The 23133-nt window shown below is 42.5% G+C and overlaps 1 protein-coding gene across 2 annotated transcripts in view; it reads right to left on the bottom strand.

Moving 5' to 3' along the window:
- The window catches only part of LOC132825911 (potassium channel subfamily T member 1-like), a 428710-nt gene that overhangs the window by 103289 nt on the left and 302288 nt on the right, over nt 1-23133 (bottom strand). For both annotated transcript variants that reach the window (XM_060841534.1, XM_060841535.1), the window contains 5 exons: nt 19119-19299; nt 14157-14321; nt 8105-8241; nt 3554-3617; nt 79-187 (listed from right to left, as the gene is read on the bottom strand). In XM_060841534.1, coding sequence (XP_060697517.1) covers nt 79-187; nt 3554-3617; nt 8105-8241; nt 14157-14321; nt 19119-19299 — 656 coding nt within the window. The remainder of the gene's footprint in view (nt 1-78; nt 188-3553; nt 3618-8104; nt 8242-14156; nt 14322-19118; nt 19300-23133) is intronic.

Below are 23133 nucleotides of genomic sequence, written 5' to 3'. Positions count from 1 at the left end.
TGTGAGCACTTTGGGTCAATTTGAAATCAATCACAAACTCAGGCGTGGCGATGCACGGAAAAGGATACAAAATCTCACCTGCAAACTTGACGTGAAACTTGTTTTCAGGCTTCAGGATCTGAACATAAAGGGGGCAGTTCGGGGCAAAATCCTTCACAGCCCAAGCTCTCAAGATTGTCTGATGATCCTTCAATGTGTAAAACAATTTATTGTTAGTCAGGCACTGAATAGTGAAAATAAACTCTCCAGTGATAAGTCGGTGTCTGGAATTCCATTTTCTGGATGGTTGGAAGGAACATTCATATGTTTTGAAGGAAGGAGAAACCCAAGGAAACCCAAATATATAAATTTTAAAAAAAGCAGGAAACACCAGCAATGCTTTGCCCAGAGGCCCACTGTTACATAGTAGGGTGACGAAATGTCTGAAAATGAACCTTTCAGCTCAGCGAGCAAACCTACACCCAGAACCTCAACCTGAGCTACAAATCTTCTCAAAACACATTAATAGCATAACACTATTTGTGAAGAAATTGAAACCCCACTGTTTGCAAATTTTATTATGAATGCAACTCTACCAAAGTTTTTAGATGCAACTGAACCTTGCGACAGTTCCATATCCACCAATCCCAACTGAAAAGTCCTAAATAAATCAAGAATGTAAATTGAGTTCCAAATGTCTGATTAAAGTATTGTCAAGCTCATTTCATGCAATAAGACTTCTAATGAATCGAATTACATCTGTGACTTGAATTTCTTCAATTTACACTTATGTGGCCAATTAACTGTGTACCCTAAGGATCGCCTCAATAGAGTTCCTGACACAGCCGTGAAGATCTACTGCTCTGTTAAGGGTAAGATAGTTACCATGGATGTGGTTTCTTTCTGCGTTGGTGGTAAATGGAGATTAGTGTGGCGCATAATGTTTTACGTCCACCTTGCCTTTAGAGAGTTCACTTGTAAAGACTCCATATGCTGTGCACATACAATGTTGTGATTCTGCCTGCCAGTTAGTCTGCACACTCAGTTCATTGCTGCAAAGTCTACTGCATAATTTATAATGTGATTTACTGTTTTAAATAAACTAACCCAGGGACTGCATCAATCCTCAAAGAGTGATTGATCATTAGACAATTATTATTAACATGATACGAAACACACCAGTTCAAATGGCACGATGGCTCAGTGGTTAGCACTATTGCCTCACAGCACCAGGGACCCGGGTTCAATTCCTGCCTTGGGCAACTGTCTGCGCGGAGATTGCACGTTCTACCTGTGTCTGCGTGGGTTTCCTCCGACAGTCCAAAGATGTGTGGGTGATGGTGAATTGGCCATGCTAAGTTGCCCATAGTGTTACGTGCATTAATCAGGGGTAAATGTAGGGGAATGGGTCTGGGTTGGTGTGGACTTGAAGGGCTGAAGGGCCTGTTTCCACACTGTAGGGAAACTAATCTAATAAAAAAAACCAAACTGCCCAGCATTTTTAAAAAAAAATGCATTTGGTATTTGCATGTTAGAAAACAAATTAATGGCAATGAGATCTAAGTTTATAAAAGCAATATTGAGCTTTCACATGGTCAGTGCATGTGGCATCCACCCTCATTCCTGATGAAGAGCTCTGGCCTGAAACGTAGATTTCCCTGCTCCTCGGATCCTGCCTGACCTGCTATGCTTTTCCAATACCAGTCTCATCTTGACTCTAATCTTCAGCATCTGCAGTCCCCAGATGCACCCATATAAAGCACTAGCCATGAGTTTCTGAACCTTAAGCATTGACCTGGAGTCTTTGGGAATTCCACTTTAATTATCTGGTCACTCTTAGTCCAACAGAAAACTTATAGAGACAAAAGAATTGTGCTTAATTTTGTGCTCTTTGAAATTCTCACGTCAATTATAAAGTATCAAAAAGACAAGAAAACTCTACTTGACTGAGCATGGCATTAGAGGTGGGAAGTCCATGATGAAGCCTCCAGAAAGAAATACTAACATATTTTGGTTTTAGTGCCTTATGGGATGTGGGTATTACTGATAAAGCCAGTATTTGTTGCCCCTGAACTGTACCTGCCTTGCTGAGTCATTTCAGAGGGCTTTTAGAAATCATTGAGTCATAGAGATTCCGATCAGAAAACCTAAACTAATCTAATCCCATTTGCTAGCACTTTGTCCATATCCCTTTAAATCCATCCTATTCATATACCCATCCAGATTCCTTTTAAATGTTGTAATTGTACCAGCCTCCACCACATCCTCTGGCAGCTCATTCCATACACACATGTGAAAAAGTTTTTTAGATTAGATTACTTACAGTGTGGAAACAGGCCCTTCAGCCCAACAAGTCCACACCGACCCGCCGAAGCGCAACCCACCCATACCCATACATTTACCCCTTTACCTAACACTACGGGCAATTTAGCATGGCCAATTCACCTGACCCGCACACCTTTGGAGGAAACCGGAGCACCCGGAGGAAAGCCACGCAGACACGGGGAGAACGTGCAAACTCCACACAGTCAGTCGCCTGAGGTGGGAAATGAACCCAGGTCTCCGGCACTGTGAGGCAGCAGTGCTAACCACTGTGCCACTGTGCACAGTTTGCGTGAAAACGTTGCTCCTTAGGTCCCTTTCCAATCTTTCCCCTCTCACCGTAAACCTGTGAAAAAGGCCTTGGCCAATTACCCTATCCATGCCCCTCATAATTTTATAAACCTCTATAAAATCACCCCTCAGCCTCTGATATTCCTGGGAAAATAGCCCCAACCTATTCTGCCACACCCCATAGTGCAAACCCCACAACCCTGGCAACACACTTGTAAATCTTTTCTGAATCTTATCAAATTTTACAACATCCTTCCTGTAGCAGGGAGATCACATTGTTGTGGGACAGGAGTCTCATGTAGGGCAGACCTGGTAAGGATGACTGATTTCCTTCCCTGAAGGACATGGATGAACTAGCGGGGTCATTATAATGATTGATAATAGTTGTCATGGTCACCGTCACTGAGATTACCTTCATTCTCATCACATCTAATAGAATGGTAGGATTTGAACTCACATCCCTAGGGCATTAGCCTGGGGCTCTCGATTAAAAGTCTATTCATGTTACCATAATGCAATCTCATCCACAAGAAACCTAGTCAATCACTTTTGAGCCTATATGATGTCATACTAGGTTTATGATCATCTGGCCAAAGCCTACTTGGGACAGATTCCTGGGACTCCCTCCCTAACAGCAGTATGGGTGTACCTCCACTACTTGGACTTCAGTAGTTGAAGATGCTGAGTCACTGCTTGGACTTCAGTAGTTTAAGATTGCTGAGTCACTGACCAAGACAAGGGCAGCAGGGGCTGGCAGTAAATCACACCCTTGCCAGTTCCACCCATATCACACGAAGGAATAAAAATAGGAAGATCTGGTTTGAGATGGGCAGCATGATCAAAATACGGCCTGTTGGCATTAACTGGCTTCTCGTTTCTACAGGAAGCTGTGCTGTAACCCTCCCTGTACCCTCCCGTTTTGGAGTTGTCAGACTGCACGCTGCCCTCGTGTTTATCGTACCGCGGCTGTTCGGTCCACTTCGTTACGGCTGCTCAGAATGAAACAGGCTTCTGCATCATCCATCCTGTCGACAGAGAAGTGCACACATTAGCTTCCTAATTATTAGGAAAGTCCGCAGTAGATTTGTAAAATAATCCCCCCAAGGTCTACCCACTTTGACTGTATTCATTGTACGTTGATGTGTTAACATTTGGTGAACTATTAATATTCGCAATTCTCTTCCCAATATCAGGTCAGAGTCACATTACTATCAAGATTAGTATGCACAATTAATGAGACCAATAAAGAATTAATGGCTCTTCTATACAGTCAGTTGTGCTACAATTCATGATTCTTCAACATGAATTGGCTTTAACATGATTGAAGAATTTACATCATTAGTTGTAGAACAGGTACTTTCCTTCCCTGTATTGGCTATGATATGATTTTAGCCCCACTAGTTTAAATTGTGAGGCTATTGCACGATTTTCTTATAACGTACGATTGCACGTGAATGGAACTATTGTGTTACATCAGAACTGATTATACTGACTTCAGGTTGCAAAATGCCTCAGGCCTCAGCTGCCAAGACTCGTAATTGTGTTACGTCTCACAGTCAGAATACATTAGGAGCTGTGCATGTGTCATCATCACTGTATCATAGCATGCACCCTGGAGGAATATGGATTGTGTCAGAGAGGCTACGCTGCAGTTTACAAGACCCTGGTTAGACCCCACTTGGAGTAGTGTGAGCAGATCTGGACACCATCTTCGGAAGGTATGTTGGCCTTTGGAGGGTATGCAATGTAGATTCACAAGAATGATACCTGGAATTCAGGGGTTAAGTTATGAAGAGAGATTATACAAATTAGATCTATTTTCTCCAGAAGTTAGAGGTTAAAGGGTGATCTAATCAAAGTCTTCAAGATCATAGAATCCCGACAGTCGGGAAGCAGGCCATTCAGCCTGTTGAGCCTGCACCAGTCCTCCAAAGGGCATCCCACCCAGATCCAACACCCCCACCCACCCACCCTATCCCTGTAACCCTGCTGTGGAAACCATTTCAGGACTCTGACTGGTCTGTCCTGGAGGAAACCATTTTGTGGCTGAGTTGTTTTCTAACCGAAGTTGTTTACGAGAATTCTTCTGCTGACCTTGCTGCTGTTTCTCCTCACCCGCTGATACGTTCCTCCCTTTCTATAACGGGAGCTCTGTTAGAACCAAGCCACAGTTTATCTGCTACTGTCTTCGGCAAATAGTGTGCTATATGGCCAGTAATGTTGTTTGACCACCTAATGTTGTTAGACATGCATTGTTCAGTAATTAACGGTCAGTCATTTGTAATCCTATATAACCTGTGAAACCCAGTAGCTTGGAGAAGAGGTCATAGTCCATTCGTGCTGTGGTCACTGCTGTCTTCCCATGATATCATGAATAAACGTGTTAATGTCTGTGTACCAGAATTAATTAATAAGGAATAGGAAAATTTCAGCAACATTTCCCATGGCTACCTACCTAGCCTGCACATCCCTGGACACTAGGGGCAATTTAGCACAGCTAGTCCACCTGATCAGCATATCTTTGGACTGTGGAAGGAAGCCAGAGCACTTGGGGGAGAACTGAACAATGACTGCAAGTGAAGAGTTAGGTTTGGCATAAAGGATTGCAGGGGGATAAAAATGCCTGTTCAGTAGACTGAAGATTTCACTGGGTCTGAAATCTCAGTAACTCAACATAGGATCACAAATTCATTTCAGGATTGAAGCAGCAAACAAGCACAAGGGTTCCACATCGAATAATACATGGATCGATTGCTTTTATCCTTCTAAATCCCATCTAAGGCGCAGATTGATTGAATAACAGGGTGGCTGAGGGAGCACAATGTGGGAAAATGTGAGCTTATTCATGTTGGTTGAGATATTAGGAAAGCTCACTATTTTTTGAAAGGTGTGGACTTTCGCCATTGAGAGTCAAGATTAGAGTGGTGCTGGAAATGCACAGTAGATCAGGCAGCATCAGAGGAGCAGGAAAATTGATGTTTATGGCATAAGCCCTTCATCAGGAATCAAGCCTCTCTCCTTTGGAATTCACTTCCACGAGAAAGCAGCGGATGCAAAATATTTACATATTTTTAAGGCAGAGGTAGATAAATCCTTAATGGCCAAAGGGATGAAAGATTATCAGGAGCGTGTAGGTATGTAGGGTTAAGGTTGAAGCCAGATCAGCCATGATCAGCTGAGTGGCCTTCTCTTACTTCTTATTTGTACACTCATGCAGAACGTTTCAATGTTGCTGCTCAGAGGGACTTGAACATAATTGGAAAGGAACATAGAAAATAAGCATATAACTGCAGCAAGCAATTAGGAAAGCCAATGGCATGTTTTCCTTTGATGCAAGGGGATTGGAGTACAAAAATCAAGATTTCTTGCTATATGGTTTCAATGTAAATATGCCTGAAGCATGAGGCACAGTTTTGTCCTCCATACCATAGGAAAAATCTATTTGTCATCAAGAGAGTACAGCAAAGGGTCCCAAGGTTGCTTCCTAGTTTGGGAGTGTTATCCTATGAGTAGACTGAGCCACTAAACCCTGGAGCTTGGAAGAAATATGCAGGATTTCTGATGAGGAGACTCTGAGAGGCTGTTTCCCTTCACCATGGAAGCTAGAAGTGGTGCCATTGTCTTAGGTTAAGAGTCCAAACGGTTACGACTGAGATGAGGAGAACTTTCTTTGGGTTCTGAAATTTTGGAATTATCTACTTCAGAGAGGTGCGGGTGCTCCATCACTGAATAATTTAAGGTAGTGATCCACATGGTTTTGCCCCTCAGGCATTTGGTGAGCAGGCAGGAATGTAGAGTTGTGGCAAAAGATCAGCCATCATCCTATTGAACGTAGACCAGAGGGAGGGGCTGTGCGGTCTACATCTACTCCGATTTCAACTTCCTTATGCGATCATTTCACATTCAGCAGCATCCTACATTTAAGGTGTTAACAAGTTAGTGGTGACCACAACCACAAGGATAGTTAATATCTCAATAGCAGGGGCCAAAGGAGAGCTGATTTCTTTCCTCATCACCACCAGCTTCCTGGCCCTTCTTTCTGAAGAGATTGATGGTTTTCTATGATATGGTTCATGGGCATTGGTCATCACCCAAACATTTTTTGTTCAGTTATCACTATTCATGTGCAGCAATGACAGTTTCCTGTTACTTTATTACAGAGAGGTAGAATTCCTCACAGCAACGTCAGAGACCCTACATTCCCTGATAAATCCTTCAAGTTTCTCTAATTCTGACTAGATTTTCATCATTCTGCATATCAGCAGCACTGCTGTCAGCTCTTTAAATCCAAAACACTGGCGATCCCCCTCTAATCTTCACTACCATATTCTCTTCCTTTAAGATGGCACGGTGGCTCAGTGGTTAGCATTGCTACCTCACAGCGCCAGGGACCCAGGTTCGATACCGCTCCCGGGCAACTATCTGTGTGGAGTTTGCCCGTTCACCCTGTGACTGTGTGGGTTTCCTCTGAGTGCTCTGGTTCCCAACCCCAAAGATGTTCAGGGTAGGTGGCATAGCCATGGAAACTACAGGGATAGTGGGGGTGCCTGGGTGAGATGCTCATCAGAGGATTGGTGTGGACTCGATGGGATGAATGGCCTGATTCCACACTGTAGGGATTCTAAAATTCTAAGAAGCCATTCCTTCAAATTGGTCTTCTTGACTGAATTTTCAGTCACCCCGCTAATGCAGTGGAAGTCCGATATAACACGTGGCTGGCTAATCAAGATCTGAAATGTGTTCTCTTTCATTAGGAGAGAGCGAGGAACTCCTGTTTGCATGCGCCAAATTTCATTGGCTTCAGTGGTGCACTTTGGGATGGATGGTTTCTGCCCAGGGCACTTCTTAGATCCAAGCAGACCAGGTGATCTAAACAGGGGGTCAAGGAGGTGAGTTAACAGCCTGATTGAATTTTCTTTTTCTCATCTGTTTTGCATGACTGAGCAATGTGTTAATGTGCAGGGCACTGAACACCATGTATAACATAGTCATAGAGTCATACAGCACAGAAACAGACCCTCGGTCCAACCAGTCCATGCCTAACATAATCACCAAGCTCTAACGGGAACAGAGACGTTAGATACAGGAAAGTTGTTCTTGATAACTGGGGAATCCAAAACCAGGAATCACAGTCTAAGGATATGGGATAAACCATTTAGCACTGAGTACAGAGCCGAGTGCCTGCTTCTATAGGGTAGGGTTTCTGTGATTCGATGGGGACACATTTCTTCACCGAGAGAATGGTGAGCCTGTGGAATTTGCTACCGGAAAGTGGTCGAGGCCAAAACATTGGAGTTGGATTCAGCACTTGGAACTAAAGGGACCAAAGAATGTGGAGGAAAAGCAGCAACAGGCTCTTGAGTTGGATAATCAGCCATGAATGGCTTGAAGGGCTGAATGGCCTCCTATTCTCTATGTTTATCGAATCCTAACAGTTGCACGGTCTTTCTTCTCTCTCACTATTCACTGCTTCAAATACAAAAGCACTGTAATATGGAAAACGCAAACTCACTTGGCTCTCATGAGATCCTGGTCTTTCAAAGCTGACCCTTGGAGATAAATAACTCGCTGTGACCAGAGGGGAATCTGTAACACTCTGCGCACCTGGAGATCCATCTCTGTTGGGCACAGGATGACAACATAGTAATCCTGAAACATGGAGGAGATAAGACAGCAGGCTGTTCAGATGATAAGGTCAAAGAGGGACAAACACAAATTAACAATCGACTCGGCACAGGGACAACATGATCTTTAGTTGTGATAGCTGTTGTCCTCATTAATACAAAGGTGAACATCTCTTTGTCTTCTAAAACATTCACTACAGTCTCTGGGTGATTGATACAATCAAATTCAGAAGAGTATAAGAAGTTTTCTGAACAAACTTCAGGCTAGACAAGGTAAAAACAATGACTGCAGATGCTGGAAACCAGATTCTGGAGTAGAGTGGTGCTGGAAAAGCACAGCAGTTCAGGCAGTATTCGAGGAGCAGGAAAATCGACGTTTCGGGCAAAAGCCCTTCATCAGTATTACAGGTAGAGACCCTGAAGGGTGGAGAGATAAATGAGAGGAGGGTGAGGGTGGGGAGAAAGTAGCTTAGAGTACAATAGGTGAGTGGGGGTGGGGATGAAGGTGATAGGTCAGGGAGGAGGGTGGGGGAAGGTAGCAAAGCGTACAATGGGTGGATGGGGGTGGGATGAAGGTGATAGGTCAGAGAGGAGGGTGGAAAAGAAGGTAGGCTGGTAGGAGCCTGTTTCAGGACATGGTTGAAGAGCTTCAGGGCGGAGGAAATGACCTAGGAGTTGCAGTGGGAGAGGGACTCCCTGAGATTCTTGTAGAGAGAGGAAAACTTCTTCAAGGCAGGCATCCTTGCAAAAGGATTCGCAGTAGGGTTAAAATCAATGAGGTAAAAACAATGACTGCAGATGACTAGACAATCCAGTTCCTGTTCAATGATCTGGTCAAGCATTGAATTAAATATTTTAGCAGCTTCCTCTATTTAAGGGGTGAATAAGTTAACAGTGCCAACAAAAATGAGAATAATGAATCACACAGAAAGACAGAAAGAATAACTAACAGGACTAGACAGGGTGTAAATGGAGGAAGGATATTCCCAATGAATAGGGAGTCCAGAACTAAGAGGGCACAGAAAACAGACCCTTCGATCCAACCAGTCCATGCTGAACATAATCACCAACTCTAACGGGAAGAGACAAGTTAGATACAGGAAGGATGTTCCCGATGACCAGGGAGAAGGCCTTTTAGAATAGTGATGAGAAGAAATGTCTTCATCCAGAGATTGGGAGCCTGTGGAATTCTCTGCCACAGAAAGCAGTTGAGGTCAAAATATGGAATGTTTTCAAGAAGGAGTCAGGTCTGTTTGTAGGACTAATGGGACCAAAGGGCATGAGAAGAAAGTGGAGTGAATGTTGGGGAAATTAGATGTGGCGAAAGTGAGGACTGCAGATGCTGGAGATCAGAGCTGAAAATGTGTTGCTAGAAAAGTGCAGCAGGTCAGGCAGCATCCAAGGAACAGGAGAATCGATGTTTCGGGCATAAGCCCTTCTTCAGGAATGAGGAAAGTGTGTCCAGCAGGCTAAGATAAAAGGTAGGGAGGAGGGACTTGGGGGAGGGGCGATGGAGAAGGTGAGGGTGATAGGCCGGAGTGGGATGGGGGCGGAGAGGTCAGGAAGAAGATTGCAGGTTAACTTGCGCCCACACCTCCTCCCTTACTTCTCTCCAAGGCCCCAAGGGATCCTTCCATATCCGCCACAAATTCACCTGCACCTCCACACACATCATTTATTGCATCCGCTGCACCCAATGTGGCCTCCTCTATACTTGCAGAACGTTTCAGAGAACACCTCTGGGACACCCGGACCAACCAACCCAACCACCCCGTGGCTCAACACTTCAACTCCCCTCCCACTTCACCAAGGACATGCAGATCCTTGGACTCCTCCATTGCCAGACCATAACAACATGTCGGCTGGAGGAAGAGCGCCTCATCTTCCGTCTAGGAACCCTCCAACCACAAGGGATAAACTCAGATTTCTCCAGCATCCTCATTTCCCCTCCCCCCACCTTGTCTCAGTCAAATCCCTCGAACTCAGCACCACCTTCTTAACCTGCAATCTTCTTCCTGACCTCTCCGCCCCCACCCCACTCCGGCCTATCACCCTCACCTTGACCTCCTTCCACCTATCGCATCTCCAATGCCCCTCCTGCAAGTCCCTCCTCCCTACCTTTTATCTTAGCCTGCTGGACACACTTTCCTCATTCCTGAAGAAGGGCTTATGCCCGAAACGTTGATTCTCCTGCTCCTTGGATGCTGCCTGACCTGCTGCGCTTTTCCAGCAACACATTTTCAGCATATTAGATGTGGTGCCAATCAAGTAGCTGCTTTGTCCTGGATGGTGTCCCTGAGTGTTGTTGGAGCTGTCCCCATCCAGGCAAGTGAGGAGTATTCCATTGCACTCCTGACTTGTGCCTTGTAGATGCAGGACAGGCTTTGGGGAGTTAGGTGGGTTATTCCTGTAGCCACTGTGTTTCTATGACTGGCCAATCATGTTTCTGGTCCATGGTAACCCCCAGTGTGTTAGTAGTGGGGGATTCAGTGATGGTAACACCACTGAATATCAAGGGGCAATAGTTGGACTTTATCTTACCTTTGCCCACCTATCGCCATCCTACCTACTTTCCCTTTGCCCCACACCCTGCATTTACCTCTCAGCCCCATACCCTCCCCCCAGTCGTGAAGAAGGGTTATGCCCAAAACATCAACCCTCTAGCTCCTTGGATGCTGCCCGACCTGCTGTGCTTCCTCCAGCACCTCGATTCTTCGACTGTGTCTCTCCAGCATCTGCAGTCCTCACTTTCTCCTCAAAGGCTATTGCCTGGCACTTCTGTGGTGTGAATTACTGCTTATGAGCCCAAGCTTAGATGTTAACCAACTGAGTGGGGCAAGAGAGCAACCGCAGGCTTGACACAAGGTACAAGGAAGCTGAAACTAATCTGTACAATTCCTTAACATAAGCCGGCCGGACAGAGGTGAAGAACTTGGTTCACTAATGTCCTTTAGGGAAGGAAACTGCCACCCTTACCTGGTCTGGTCCACATATGACTCCATACCTACAGCAATGGGTTAACTTTTAACTGTCCTCTGGGTAATTAGGGATGGACAATAAATGCTACCTGGTCAGCAACACCACATCCTGGGATTGAATGAAAAAAGGGCTTTGTCTTATTCGCACCTTCTTATGGAAATCAGAGATTGTTTTCCATAATAGCAAAATTCCAATCTACACTTCCTATATGGTTAGACCTCTCGCCCTTAGTATTCTTCTCAAACAATTACAATGACTGCAATTATCTGAACAGCCAATCACTTGTTTTCTGGACTGATCCTGTTGATTGGTTTCTCTCCAGGAACTGCAATTTTCCCTCCCTTTCTGCCTACGTTGTATCAATCTGGACTCAAATATATTTCCTTCAAAAGGCTGCTCTATAATTATATAAAGACAAAACATGAAATGTCGTCAAAGTCAATTTCACACTGTGTCTGAATAGAGCACTGACGGGTGACTATTTAGTTTGGCAACGTAATAGATTTCAGTGATATCCGGTCTGTGAAATTCCAAAGGGATTCTCAGTGTCTTTGAGGACGCCTGGGAGGGATTACAAGTTGTGAGCCAGACAGTGCGCTGAGATGCTACAGTTTGATTTAAATAGTTTATAACCAGCATCTAAAGCCAGGGGTTTAATCGCAGCTTTGGATAAGCTTACAGGGCTTTCTTCTTTCAGTTAGCAGCAGGACAAGTTAATCATCCAGAAATACCCTTTATCGGGCCCGTCAAAAGTGCACAAGAGCTGCAACAAGTTTTCATCCTTTTAATTACTTAGTGAAGAACTTAACGCAGAAAGGAAATAACATGCAGAATACTGAGTGGATAAAGTGGCAAGATAAGGTGGGGATGAGTATAAACATATGTACCATATTTATGGAGCCACGCTGACAGCAATTTAATAACAGTTATTACAATAATTATGTATTTATTGCATAATTAGCAAAATCTTGGAGCTGAGCAATATCCTCCTCGTTTACTGATTAATCCTCCATGTAGTCTGTAGAGGGAACAATCCTTGGGAATGTACAGCATTGTTTGTCTGTATGTAGGTGTGCATTAGGGTTTTGTACTAAGGCCCCACAGGGGAGGTTATCATTATGTCGCATTAATTCCATGAGTGCAGATTCCTCTTTCTTGTAGTCCAAACAAGCATTGACATGTGATCTGAGGTGACTTTTAAAGTCATGTGACAAAAGTAGCCAGGTGCATTTAAGAAAAAACTTTCACACTCAGCGACTACTTAAGGTCTGGAATGCACTGCCTGGAAATATTGAGCAGGTAGGTTCGCCTTGAGGTATTGAAGCGGGCATTGGATAATTATTTGGATAAAAATGAAAAAGCAGGAGATTGGCACAAGGCAACAACATTCAGTTGAAGAGGCAGTGCAGGCGCGATTGACCAAATGGCCTCCTTCCGTGTCTTAACACTTCTGTGATTCTGTGACCAATTTAAAAAAAGGGATTAAAGCATTACAATCTCCTCTCAGTTGGCTTATCAAAACACCATCTGTAGAGCCAGCTTCCAAACATTAATGGATATAAACTTGGTCATATACAGTTTAATTACTTTTGAAGATGTGATCTTTGACTCACAGACAGAATCTATTCTCCCAGGCGGAGAGCACAGAGTTGGCACAATCCCCAGCTCTATGAAACCAACCTAGGGTAAGCATTTATTTTCTATTGATGGATCTCCTCCATATCAGTCAGGAACAATTAAAAAAAAGAGATTTGTATTAATGTAGGTTGACTCAAAATGATATAATACTAATCTTGAATACATTTCAAAACCTGCTGCTACAATATAGGAAATGTGGTAAATAACTGGTGCACAGCATGCTCCCAGAAACAGATTTGTAATCGTGATCACAAAATCTGCTGTTGTAAAATTGATTGAGGGATACTTTTGGCCAGAACAGTGAGAGTAACTCTCCTGGTCTTTGTTATTTGGGAGAAGAGGGCCTCAGCACTGATGGAAAAAAGACGAATTTTGACAAAGCTTTTGGTATTGCATGGCAATTCCCAAGAACACCCATGTACGGAGACAACAACATACATGCTTTATGAGAAGACAGTGCTGATTGTTAGAAAGAGGACAAGTAGAGGTATTGTCATGGAAAGTAGAGTCATGATGGAAAATGAGGTCATGCTTTATGCACACATTGTGCCTGATGTAATAAAATAAAAGAGATGACAGCTATTGCCTAGTTCATTTCTCAGCGTAATACCGAGGCTTAAAATTTGAACAAAGCTTAGCAGTCAACTGTCAATCATTGTTATCTGGTGCATTCTCCATCACAACAATCTAACAATCAAAGTCCACTTGCCAACTAATCAGTATTCCCTTCTCATATAGCATAAAATGTTGCTTCCTTTTCACTGGTATTCTTGTGTAACGTCCTGATGAGCGTAAAATGAGATGCTTTGAGAAAACTCTCACTTGCTTTTCTTTGAAATAGTGCCATGGGATCCCTTCCACCCAGCTTCAGGGGAGATGGGATCTTAGTTTAATCCTGTATCAAAAACAAGGCACCTCCGACCAGAAGAAATAATATCCCAAATTAACTAAATTGTGTTATTTTGTTATGCAGTATAAAGGCTTTTTAACAAATTCTTTTGAATAAAATGCTAAAATGTCTTGATATTATCATTCAAATGTTTCAAGTCTTTACATCTACACACTATGTTGTTTTAATGATCATATTACACTGTTTGATGTTGTACAGAATAATTTTCCTGTTAAATAACAGGAATAGGAATTAAATTCTGACATATTAGACATTTGCGTGATTATGTCCCATTCCTGAACTGTTGATGGGTCTAATTAGGGAAGAGTGAAAGCTCAAATTGTATACCAGCTCAATCTAAGTGCTGAGTGCTTGGCCCCAGGCAAAACTAAAGGTGATGCAAGATGTGAAGACAGTCATTGGTCAATGGTTACCTGAAGCCTGGGGTGAGCATAGAATTCGTTGAGGAAATCCATCAACAAGTCGATCTTCAAGGAGCTAACACAGAGTACAACGTGTTTCTCAGTCTGTGCTCGGTGTCGGCTGTAATTACCACCAGATTTCTGTCTCTCCATCCACAGGTAAACGAGTTCTTCAAACTGAGGGGGAAAAGATCAGGGTATATTTCATCAACACCAACCAGAAAGGAAACTGGCAAAGTTCCAAGTTGACTGTTGTAGCGTTCAGTCTAAGAGTCGTAGTCTAAGGACACAGAGCCATTTAGAATTGAGATGAGGAGAAATCTTGTCACCCAGAAATTGGTGAACCTGTGGAATTCTCTACCACGAAGAGTGGTTGAGGTCAAAGCATTGAATACTTTCAAGAAGAAGTTAGGTATAGTTCTTAGGGCTAAAGGGGTTAAAAAGATATGGGAAGAAAAAGAACATTGGATGATCAGCCACGATCATATTGAATGATGGAGCAGGTTTGAAGGGCTGAGTAGCCGATTCCTGTCCTAATTTCTATGTTTCTTTGAGTGATATTACCTTTGCATTGGTTTTAATTATAATTTTAAAGGGCATTACTGTTAAGATAAAATGTGAGGGATGAGAAGGACTGTTTCAAATCGTTGAAATCAAAAATGACTGCAGTGTTCACAACAGGAAGTTTTATATTTTACAATGGAAGTTGATGCAGTTGTTTTCTTAATTCATTCAGTGAATATGTACATTGTTAATAATTAATTGTCATTGAGAAGGTGTGGTACTGGACATAGGAACATGCTGATGATGTTACAGGACTGACAACCTTGAGACCTAGACTAATGATCCAGAAAATTGTGTTCATACCCTACTCTGGCCTCTGGGGAATTCAGTATAAATGAATTAAAAATTGACTGGAATGTGAAACCAAAAAAAAAACTTGGATCAGTAATTTTAGCCATGGAAATGTCACAATTGCAAAGACCGATTTGGTTCACTATTGGGAGGAAATCCACTGCTGGTACTATGGCTTTAAGAGGTGTATTTTGTCCTTTTGTTTTGAAGAGAGGTTTTATGAGAGGGGTGATCAGCTGTCTATTTTAATCCATAAAGTAAACAGCTTATGAGGCCTTTCTTTTCTTAAAAACAATAGAAGCTGCCTGAACGGGTGCGGTCAAGCTCCAACAAAGCCAGGATGTTTAGTTTTGGTTGTTCAGTAGCAATTGATGGACTCTTGAAGCTGGGTTTGGAAAGTGCAGTACATCTCTCCTTATTACTCTCTCTGAGTTTTTTCTGGATGGCAATTTGGCAGTGAGACAATCTATTTTACGGAATTTGCCTTTGCCAAGGGTGTGTTTATGGGATGTTCCTATATTGGACCAGTTATGGTTTAGTAGTCAAATAATCTATTATTCTGTTAAGTTTTCCAATAAACTTAAGTTATTCCAATTTGTTCTTTCTTTTGTTGCATTTTAACTATGTGTATGAATAGTGTATGTTGTTTCGAGACGGAAAAATTGGCCAATCGAATTCCTGACATTTGCCTTTAAAATAAGGAATCGTTACGGTCTAGGCTACCTTCTTAATATTTTGAGGGGATGTGGTTCAATAAAACTGTCCTTCCCTGGTCTAGCCCATGTGTGAGTCCAGATCCACAGCAATGTGATCAACCTTTAACTGTCCTCTGAAATAGTTGGACAAGTCAGTCACAGGTATTGAACTGTGAGAAACGAATTAGCTCAAGCAACAACATAATTATGCAAAAGTGAGCTCCACTCAAACCCAGGGGAGGTAAAAAATGATATTTCTTCTTGCATCATTACTTGCCAGATGCTCAAATTTACTTATTTTTCGAAACATGGAGAGTCCGTCTGAGAAAAACATGTCGGTAGTGATGAGCTACAATTTCTGTGTTTTTCCAGCTTATCATTTGTTCACTAATCCCTCACTCATGATTCCAGATCAGTCTTTTCATTGTCTCAGCTGAGGTTTGAAGTTTTCCATATTCGTTCTCAGAGCAGAGGAGTGAAGCGTTTTCAGAATTAGGATTTGTTTGATTGAGACTAATCTAATTAATACAGTTAGATAGAATTAATGGTTGAGAATAGTAAAATAAATGCATAACTTGTGCCTTGGTGATTTTATGATCTTGTAAGTTAAAGACTGAAAGATATCTTAAATGAAACAGTCAGGAATTTCCTTTATATACATTTTGAGACTTGAGACAGGTGGTAAATAAAAATAACAGCTGGATTCCAGTGTTGTTAGGCTTGCAGATGTGATTTTCTGTTGGTTCATTCTACAGTACCAAATACATGTTTTATTTTAATGGCACGTTAAGTTAATTCTAAATATGTCTGTTCCTGTTTCTGAGGCCAGATGATGTTCTTCCACCCCAGAGTGGTTGTTACTCAAGTAGTGAAACAAACGAACGCTTGATTCACACAGTCTGCCACATCTTTAAAACAAAATATTTATTTGTGGACTGAAATAGAAAAACAACTGTTTAGAAAGCCAAGGACCATTGGGTTAGGGTTACATTAACCAAGGTTCATTGGAGGATCTTGCACTTTTTAAAAGCAAGCAATCTAATATTCATTGTAAATGCTATTTAGACAGCTGTTGGTTCAGGCAATGGGAAAAGAATCATAGAATCCCTACAGTGTGGAAACAGGCCATTCGACCCAACAAGTCCATACTGACCCCCCCCCAAAGAATATCCTACCAGACCCATCCCCCTACCCTATCACTTTATATTTTCCCTGACTAATGCACTAACCTAACATCCCTGAACATGACAGGCAATTTAGCATAGCCAGTTCACCTCACTTGCACATCTTTGTATTGTGGGAAGAAACCAGAGAAAACCACACAGACATAGGGAGAATACACAAACTAGGCTGCAATCGAACCCTGGTTCCTGACACTGTGAGACAGCCATGCTAACCACTGAGCCACCATGCCACCCACACCTGGTTAGTGACAAGCTGCAACCAGGGCTGTGTATAAATGGAGTTTTCACTGGCACCAAGCAGCTGTTAAAATGACGTAGAAAGGATGTTTCCTCATGTGGAGCAATTTAGAACAAGAGGCCATAGTTTTAGGATAAAGGGCAGCGGGTTTAAAACAGAGTTGAGGAGAAATTATTTCTCTCAAAGGATTGTGAATCTGTGGAATTCACTCCCCCAAAAGCCCAGGTAGTTGGCCAGGGAAGAAGGTTATAATATTGGGTGACTGTCCTGCTGCTATGACTCTCCAGAGAGGGCAGAAGTGATCAGGAGATGGGCTTCAGAGAGGGGACAGCAGAAGGAAGTTGGGGGGGGGGGGGGGGTGCGGTGTAGGGTGGTGGAGCTTTCAGCATTGGAGTTGAGCCAGGGTTAGCCCTGCTACATATCCTCGCTCCCTTATTGCATAAGCAAAGGGTCTGCTTCAGGCAAAGACTCTGCGTGGAATCATTCTGCCTTTATTAACCCTTGGATACAACACCTCCAATACACAATAACAATGTGATCAGGTTCCTCGCCACACCCAATGCTCAGGCACTCTTCACTTTGTATCTGAAAAACAGCTGCCGTACTATCAGCTTAAGAACATAAGAACGAGGCGCAGGAGTAGGCCATCTGCCCCCTTCAGCCTGCTCTGCCTTCAATAAAATCATGGCTGATCTTTTCATGGACTCAGCTCCACTTACCTGCCCTCTCACCGTAACCCTTAATCCCTTTACTGTTCAAAACTCTATCTATCTTTGCCTTAAAAACATTCAAAGAGGTAGACTCAACTGCTTTACTGGGCAGGGAATCCCACAGATCCACAACCCTTTGGGTGAAAACGTTCTCCTCAACTCGGTCCTAAATCTGCTCCCCCTTATTTTGAGGCGACGTCCCCTAGTTCTAGTTTCATCTGCCAGTGGAAACAACCTCCCTGCTTCAATCCTATCCATTCCATTCCCCATTTTATATGTTTCTATTAGGTCTCCAATGAATATAAGCCCAGTCTACTCAGTCTCTCCTAATAAGCCAACCCCCTCAACACTGGAATCAACCTGGTGAACAGCTTCTGCATCCCCCCCCAGTGTCAGTACATCCTTTCTCAAGTAAGGAGACCAACACTGCACACAGTACTCCAGGTATTGCCTCACCAGCAGCCTTTCCAACTTTTCAAGACAGCGAATTTCCAGATGTATCGGCCCACATTGTCAGCCAAGAAGGGGCGTGTGAATGAGATGTGCATGTTACATTGATTATACAGGTCAACAACATGCCTCAGGAACAGCTTATCATCTGAAAGAACCCCACCCCCCCCCCCCCCCCAATTTAATTCCCTACAGGCTGAGTTGCTAACCCATCGAGTTAATCAATGGCTGCTGTCAGATGCACCCTTCAAATGAAGGGAAGAGGAGTAGAAAGAAAAAGCTTTGGAAACCTCAAAAGAGATAAACTACACTGTAGCAGGGGACCCAAAGCAGTGGTAGGGGATTGGTCTCACATTATGTACCCCATTAGATTCAGTTCAGTAGAAAGTGGGGATAGAAGGGTAATGCAGTAGAAAACCAGTTGGAACTTTGCCCGGCCAAAGTTGGAATTTCACCCCAAATGCATGGTGCATAGCCATTGGCTGGACTACGGGCTGGTAATGCAGAATGATACCAACAAAGTGGGTTCAATTCCCACACTGGCTGTGGTTACCATGAAAGACTGTCCTTCTGAACCTTCCCCATCCCCTGAGGCACAGTGACCCTCAGCCTACGCCATCACCAGTCATCTCTCTCCAAAGAGAGAGCAGGGGTATGGTGACTGTACTTCTAACAGCATTGATGGAGTGCAGGCAGAAGGAAACTCCGTCCTCTCAGTTAAGGAATGCTTCATAACACCGAACAATTTCTTGTCCTTCAGGAAACCTTTGCACTGATAAAGTCAGCAAATAGATAAACAGCAAGCTTGCAAGAATGTCCCATCAGCCTGGCTCGTCACCTACCTGGAGAGGCAATACAACTAAAGCAACGCAAATCATTATGACAACGAGGAGTTGTGAAAGCCAGATCCTCGGAGTCACGTCACCATATCCAACAGTAGAGAAGGTGACGATGCAAAAGTAGAGGGATTTGAAAAGGCTGAGGTTGCCTCCTGCTCTCTCCAAGTGTTGGATTCCACATGTCCTGTAAGGTTAAAATGGAGCAATTAAAGGTTAGCATTTCAACAAGGCACTAGAGTTTACTGCTGCACTTCGGAGTCAATTTTAACATTTTCTGCCTTTTTCACTTCATCTTTCCTGTAAACAATCGCACAAAAACCTGAAATGCTGTCCTGCATCCTCCATGTGACTATTGTGTGTGTGCAGCATTAGGCAGGAAGCATTGCTTCGTCACACACAAAAAAAGCCCCATTCCTGTCCACACCCAACATACACATTTAGACTTTCCAACTGCAGTCACTGACCTGAGTATGATGTGTGTTAGCACAGGAGCCACAAGACATCACTCTACGTAAGATGAGTTGGCTTACAGCTGGCTAGGATTCAAGCCAGGGCTTTATGTTGTGCAAGTCCCGCATTATTCCAATAAAATCATGAGCTAGCCTTTTGTTTGTTATTTATTAATGGGTTGGGGGCATCTCTGATAAAGCCGGTATTTATTGCCCATCCTTAACTGCACTTGAGAAAACTGCATGAGATGCTTCAGTAAAAACATAGTGTTGGAAATACTCAGCAGGTTTGGCAGCATCTGCAGAGAGAGAAATACATTAACGTTTTAGCTTCAATATGACAAACCATCTCTGAATTCCAAGCCACTTCTGAATGAGAGGCATTTCATGAAACTCCCTTCCTAAAAACAATGGATATCCCCGGTTCACAGTTCTTTGAGTTAGGGGGATCAAAGAGTATGGGGTGAGAGTGGGAATAGGGTTGAATGATCAGCCATGATCATACTGAATAGTGGAGGATGCCAAATGACCTATTCCTTTTCCTACATTCCATGTTTCGACGTTTATACCAAATGGACTGCGGCAGTTCAATAAGATTGGCCTTCACAAGGATAATTAGGGATAAAAAATGAGGTCTGCAGATGCTGGAGATCACAGCTGAAAATGTGTTGCTGGTTAAAGCACATTCCTTGGATGCTGCCTAACCTGCTGTGCTTTAATTAGGGATAGACATAAACGTGATGCCCAAGGAGAGTAAATCATAGTCACCATTATTAATGTTATCAGTCCAGATTGATTTCATTGACTAAGTTCCAGTTGTGTTACTGGGAATGAGCTCATGTTGCAGAGAAGCATTATTTTCCTGAATCCAGTAACATTATATGATCTTACCTGTACACAGTGTACGTAGCAGCAACAGTGCAATCATCAACCAGTTGCAGATTACCATCCCTGAACTGTGTTCCATGCTCTGAATAAAGATCAACTAGGGCTTGGGAATTGGTTTAGCTCAGTTGGCTGGATCATTGATTTACGAAAACAGCATGGGTTTGATTCCCATCACTGGTTTTTGGGTTACCATGAAGGACTTGCCTGAGGTCTAGTGGCCCTCAGGTTAAGTCACTACCAGTCACTTCTCTTGCTAATAAGAGAATAGCCCCTATGGTCTGGTAAGACTATGGCAACACAACAACAACTGGGTCTCACTGCTTAGCTCCACTAGCCAACAAATTGTGATTGCTAGCCATACTATAAATATTTTGAGTCTGTGAGATAATTTTCTTCCTGCCAATCATATTCCCTAAATAAAAACTATGGCCAACCCAGCTCTGCCCCAATTATCGTCGAATCTAACCGAAAATAAAAAAACTCTGATTATTTAGTCATTATCATAAAGCTGTTTGCTGAGAATTGGCTTGGTGCAGTTTGGCTGCTGTATTTCCTAACTACAACAGTGACTACATTTCAAAGGGACTCCATTTCGAATGAAAAGCTTTAGGATGTCCTAGTTTGTGGACTGTATTGCTCACATTTTAAGCCACCTGTTGTTTTTTTGAACTACTTAAACACTGATCCCACTGATACATCTTTCTGAGTGTGTTGCAAATGAGTTCAAATGACTGATAACACACTCTTGTCTGTAATATGTAATAAAACCATGATGAACCCATGATCACAATAAGCAAAGACACGTAAGTGACCCAAGCCGGTGTTCAATCCTGATCTTCCTAATATTGACCATCGTCTGTCCTTTTAACTGTGCATTCCATATTCCAATGAATACATTTGAAGTTATTAATTCATTTTGACAAAGACATTTACTCTTTCATTTTGTATCTCAATTTCTTTGACTAATATAAGGAAATGTCCACCTAAACTTAATACGATATTAATTGGTAAAATTCTTGAGCTGGTGATTCCACAGAATCTTACAAGTCAGGCAGACCCTACTCCCAGATGTATTTGAAAACACAATTACTGACACTTCCTAATGTGAAATTAAAACAAAAGCAAACTATTTAGAGCAAAGAAAAGCTCTGATTCACCAAAAATAGCCTCGTCATTCTATAAGGCACATATGTAAATGTGAAAATGTAGAAAGCTGAACTCCCAATTAGGTGTTATCAGAATCAGTGTTATGACAATTATGAAGAATTTACCGTCAAGGCAAGCCATGTGGAACAGTATGAAATACATTACGAATTCTGAAATGAGTAGCAACCACACAATTACCAACACCTACAAATTTCCTATGGTATTATACTGCCATGTTTAAAAAAAAACACACTCATCTCTCGCAATCTCACAGTAATTAATGTTCCGTTCTATAAAAGCTTTCTTAGAATCTGAAATGACGCACATGGATTGGAAAATGACAGGTAATTCTGCTCAAGGTAAATCTTCCTACTTGTATTTACATAGCACCTCATCACTTTTAGACAAAATGTCTCCCTCTGTCTCCGAGAGGTGTACAGTGATAATTGCTATATAGTTAAACATAGCATCCATTCTCTGACAGTCATACCACAGCAGTGCGTCTTAGCTCTAAACTCTGGTGTTGTTGGTTGTAAGAAATGTTGGTCAGTGTCATTTGAAGAGTAGTACAGCTAGATATGTAACAGTTAACCCAACCAAAATGCAGATAAGAAAATTCACCTGTTTCATATTCAAAAACAGGGAGCTCGATGCACTTAATGATGTCTAACCGTATGTTCCACACCTGATCCTATCAAAGCCAATATAAAATTCTACCCTGTAGCATTCTTTACCACAAAATGTGGTTGAGGTCTAAAATTTGAATTATTTCAAGAATGAGTTCTAGATAATTCTTAGGGTTAATGGATTCAAAGAGATTAGAGTGAAGGCAGGAACAGGAGACTGAGTTGGATGATCAGCCATAATCAGACTGACTGGTGGGGCAGGCTCAAAGGGCCGAATGGCCTACTCTTGCTCCTAGTTTCGATGTTTTTGTAAAAAAAAACAGTTTTCTTTTACTATCTGCATGACGACATTGCCTTAGCACCTCAAAATCTTTCAGCAAGAAACCTAAGAGAATCTGCAGTTGTCTTAAAACTTTTCCATTCAGTCTTAAGAAAATGCCAGCAACAGGGATTTATATTATCACTTCATCAAGCTGTTGAATTGTTTCACAGATAGGTATCATTTGGAGTACTCTGTCTCGAACACAGAGTTTTAAAAGCAAGGTTAATCATCACACGCTGCATCTGGATTGCAGGTACATCCATTTAAATTATGGAAAATCTATTATTATGCTGTGTAGTGTACAATTGTTATATGCTGCAGTGCAATTTCTGTAAATCGTTCTATGGTTTCAGGGACCACTGAGGTCAGATTTGTGAGCCGCTTGCTTTGTTGCATTTTCTTTCAGATGAAGCCCATTGTCATTACACTTAGATATCAAGAGCCAAAATCTAGACTTGAAGAACAAAGGTTACACAAGGCAACTGGTGATGTGGTAATTCTGGCAGATCAGCCAAACAAAAAGGAGGTTTCGCTTCCAGTGCCCAAGTATTAAATGCTACAGATGTGAGATTTTACAAGATTGGAGT

The sequence above is a fragment of the Hemiscyllium ocellatum genome, chromosome 21 (genome assembly GCF_020745735.1).
Source record: "Hemiscyllium ocellatum isolate sHemOce1 chromosome 21, sHemOce1.pat.X.cur, whole genome shotgun sequence".
NCBI classification, from domain to species: domain Eukaryota; kingdom Metazoa; phylum Chordata; class Chondrichthyes; order Orectolobiformes; family Hemiscylliidae; genus Hemiscyllium; species Hemiscyllium ocellatum.
The sequence above is the reverse complement of the archived record's forward strand: the minus strand, read 5'-3'. Positions and strand labels throughout refer to the sequence as shown.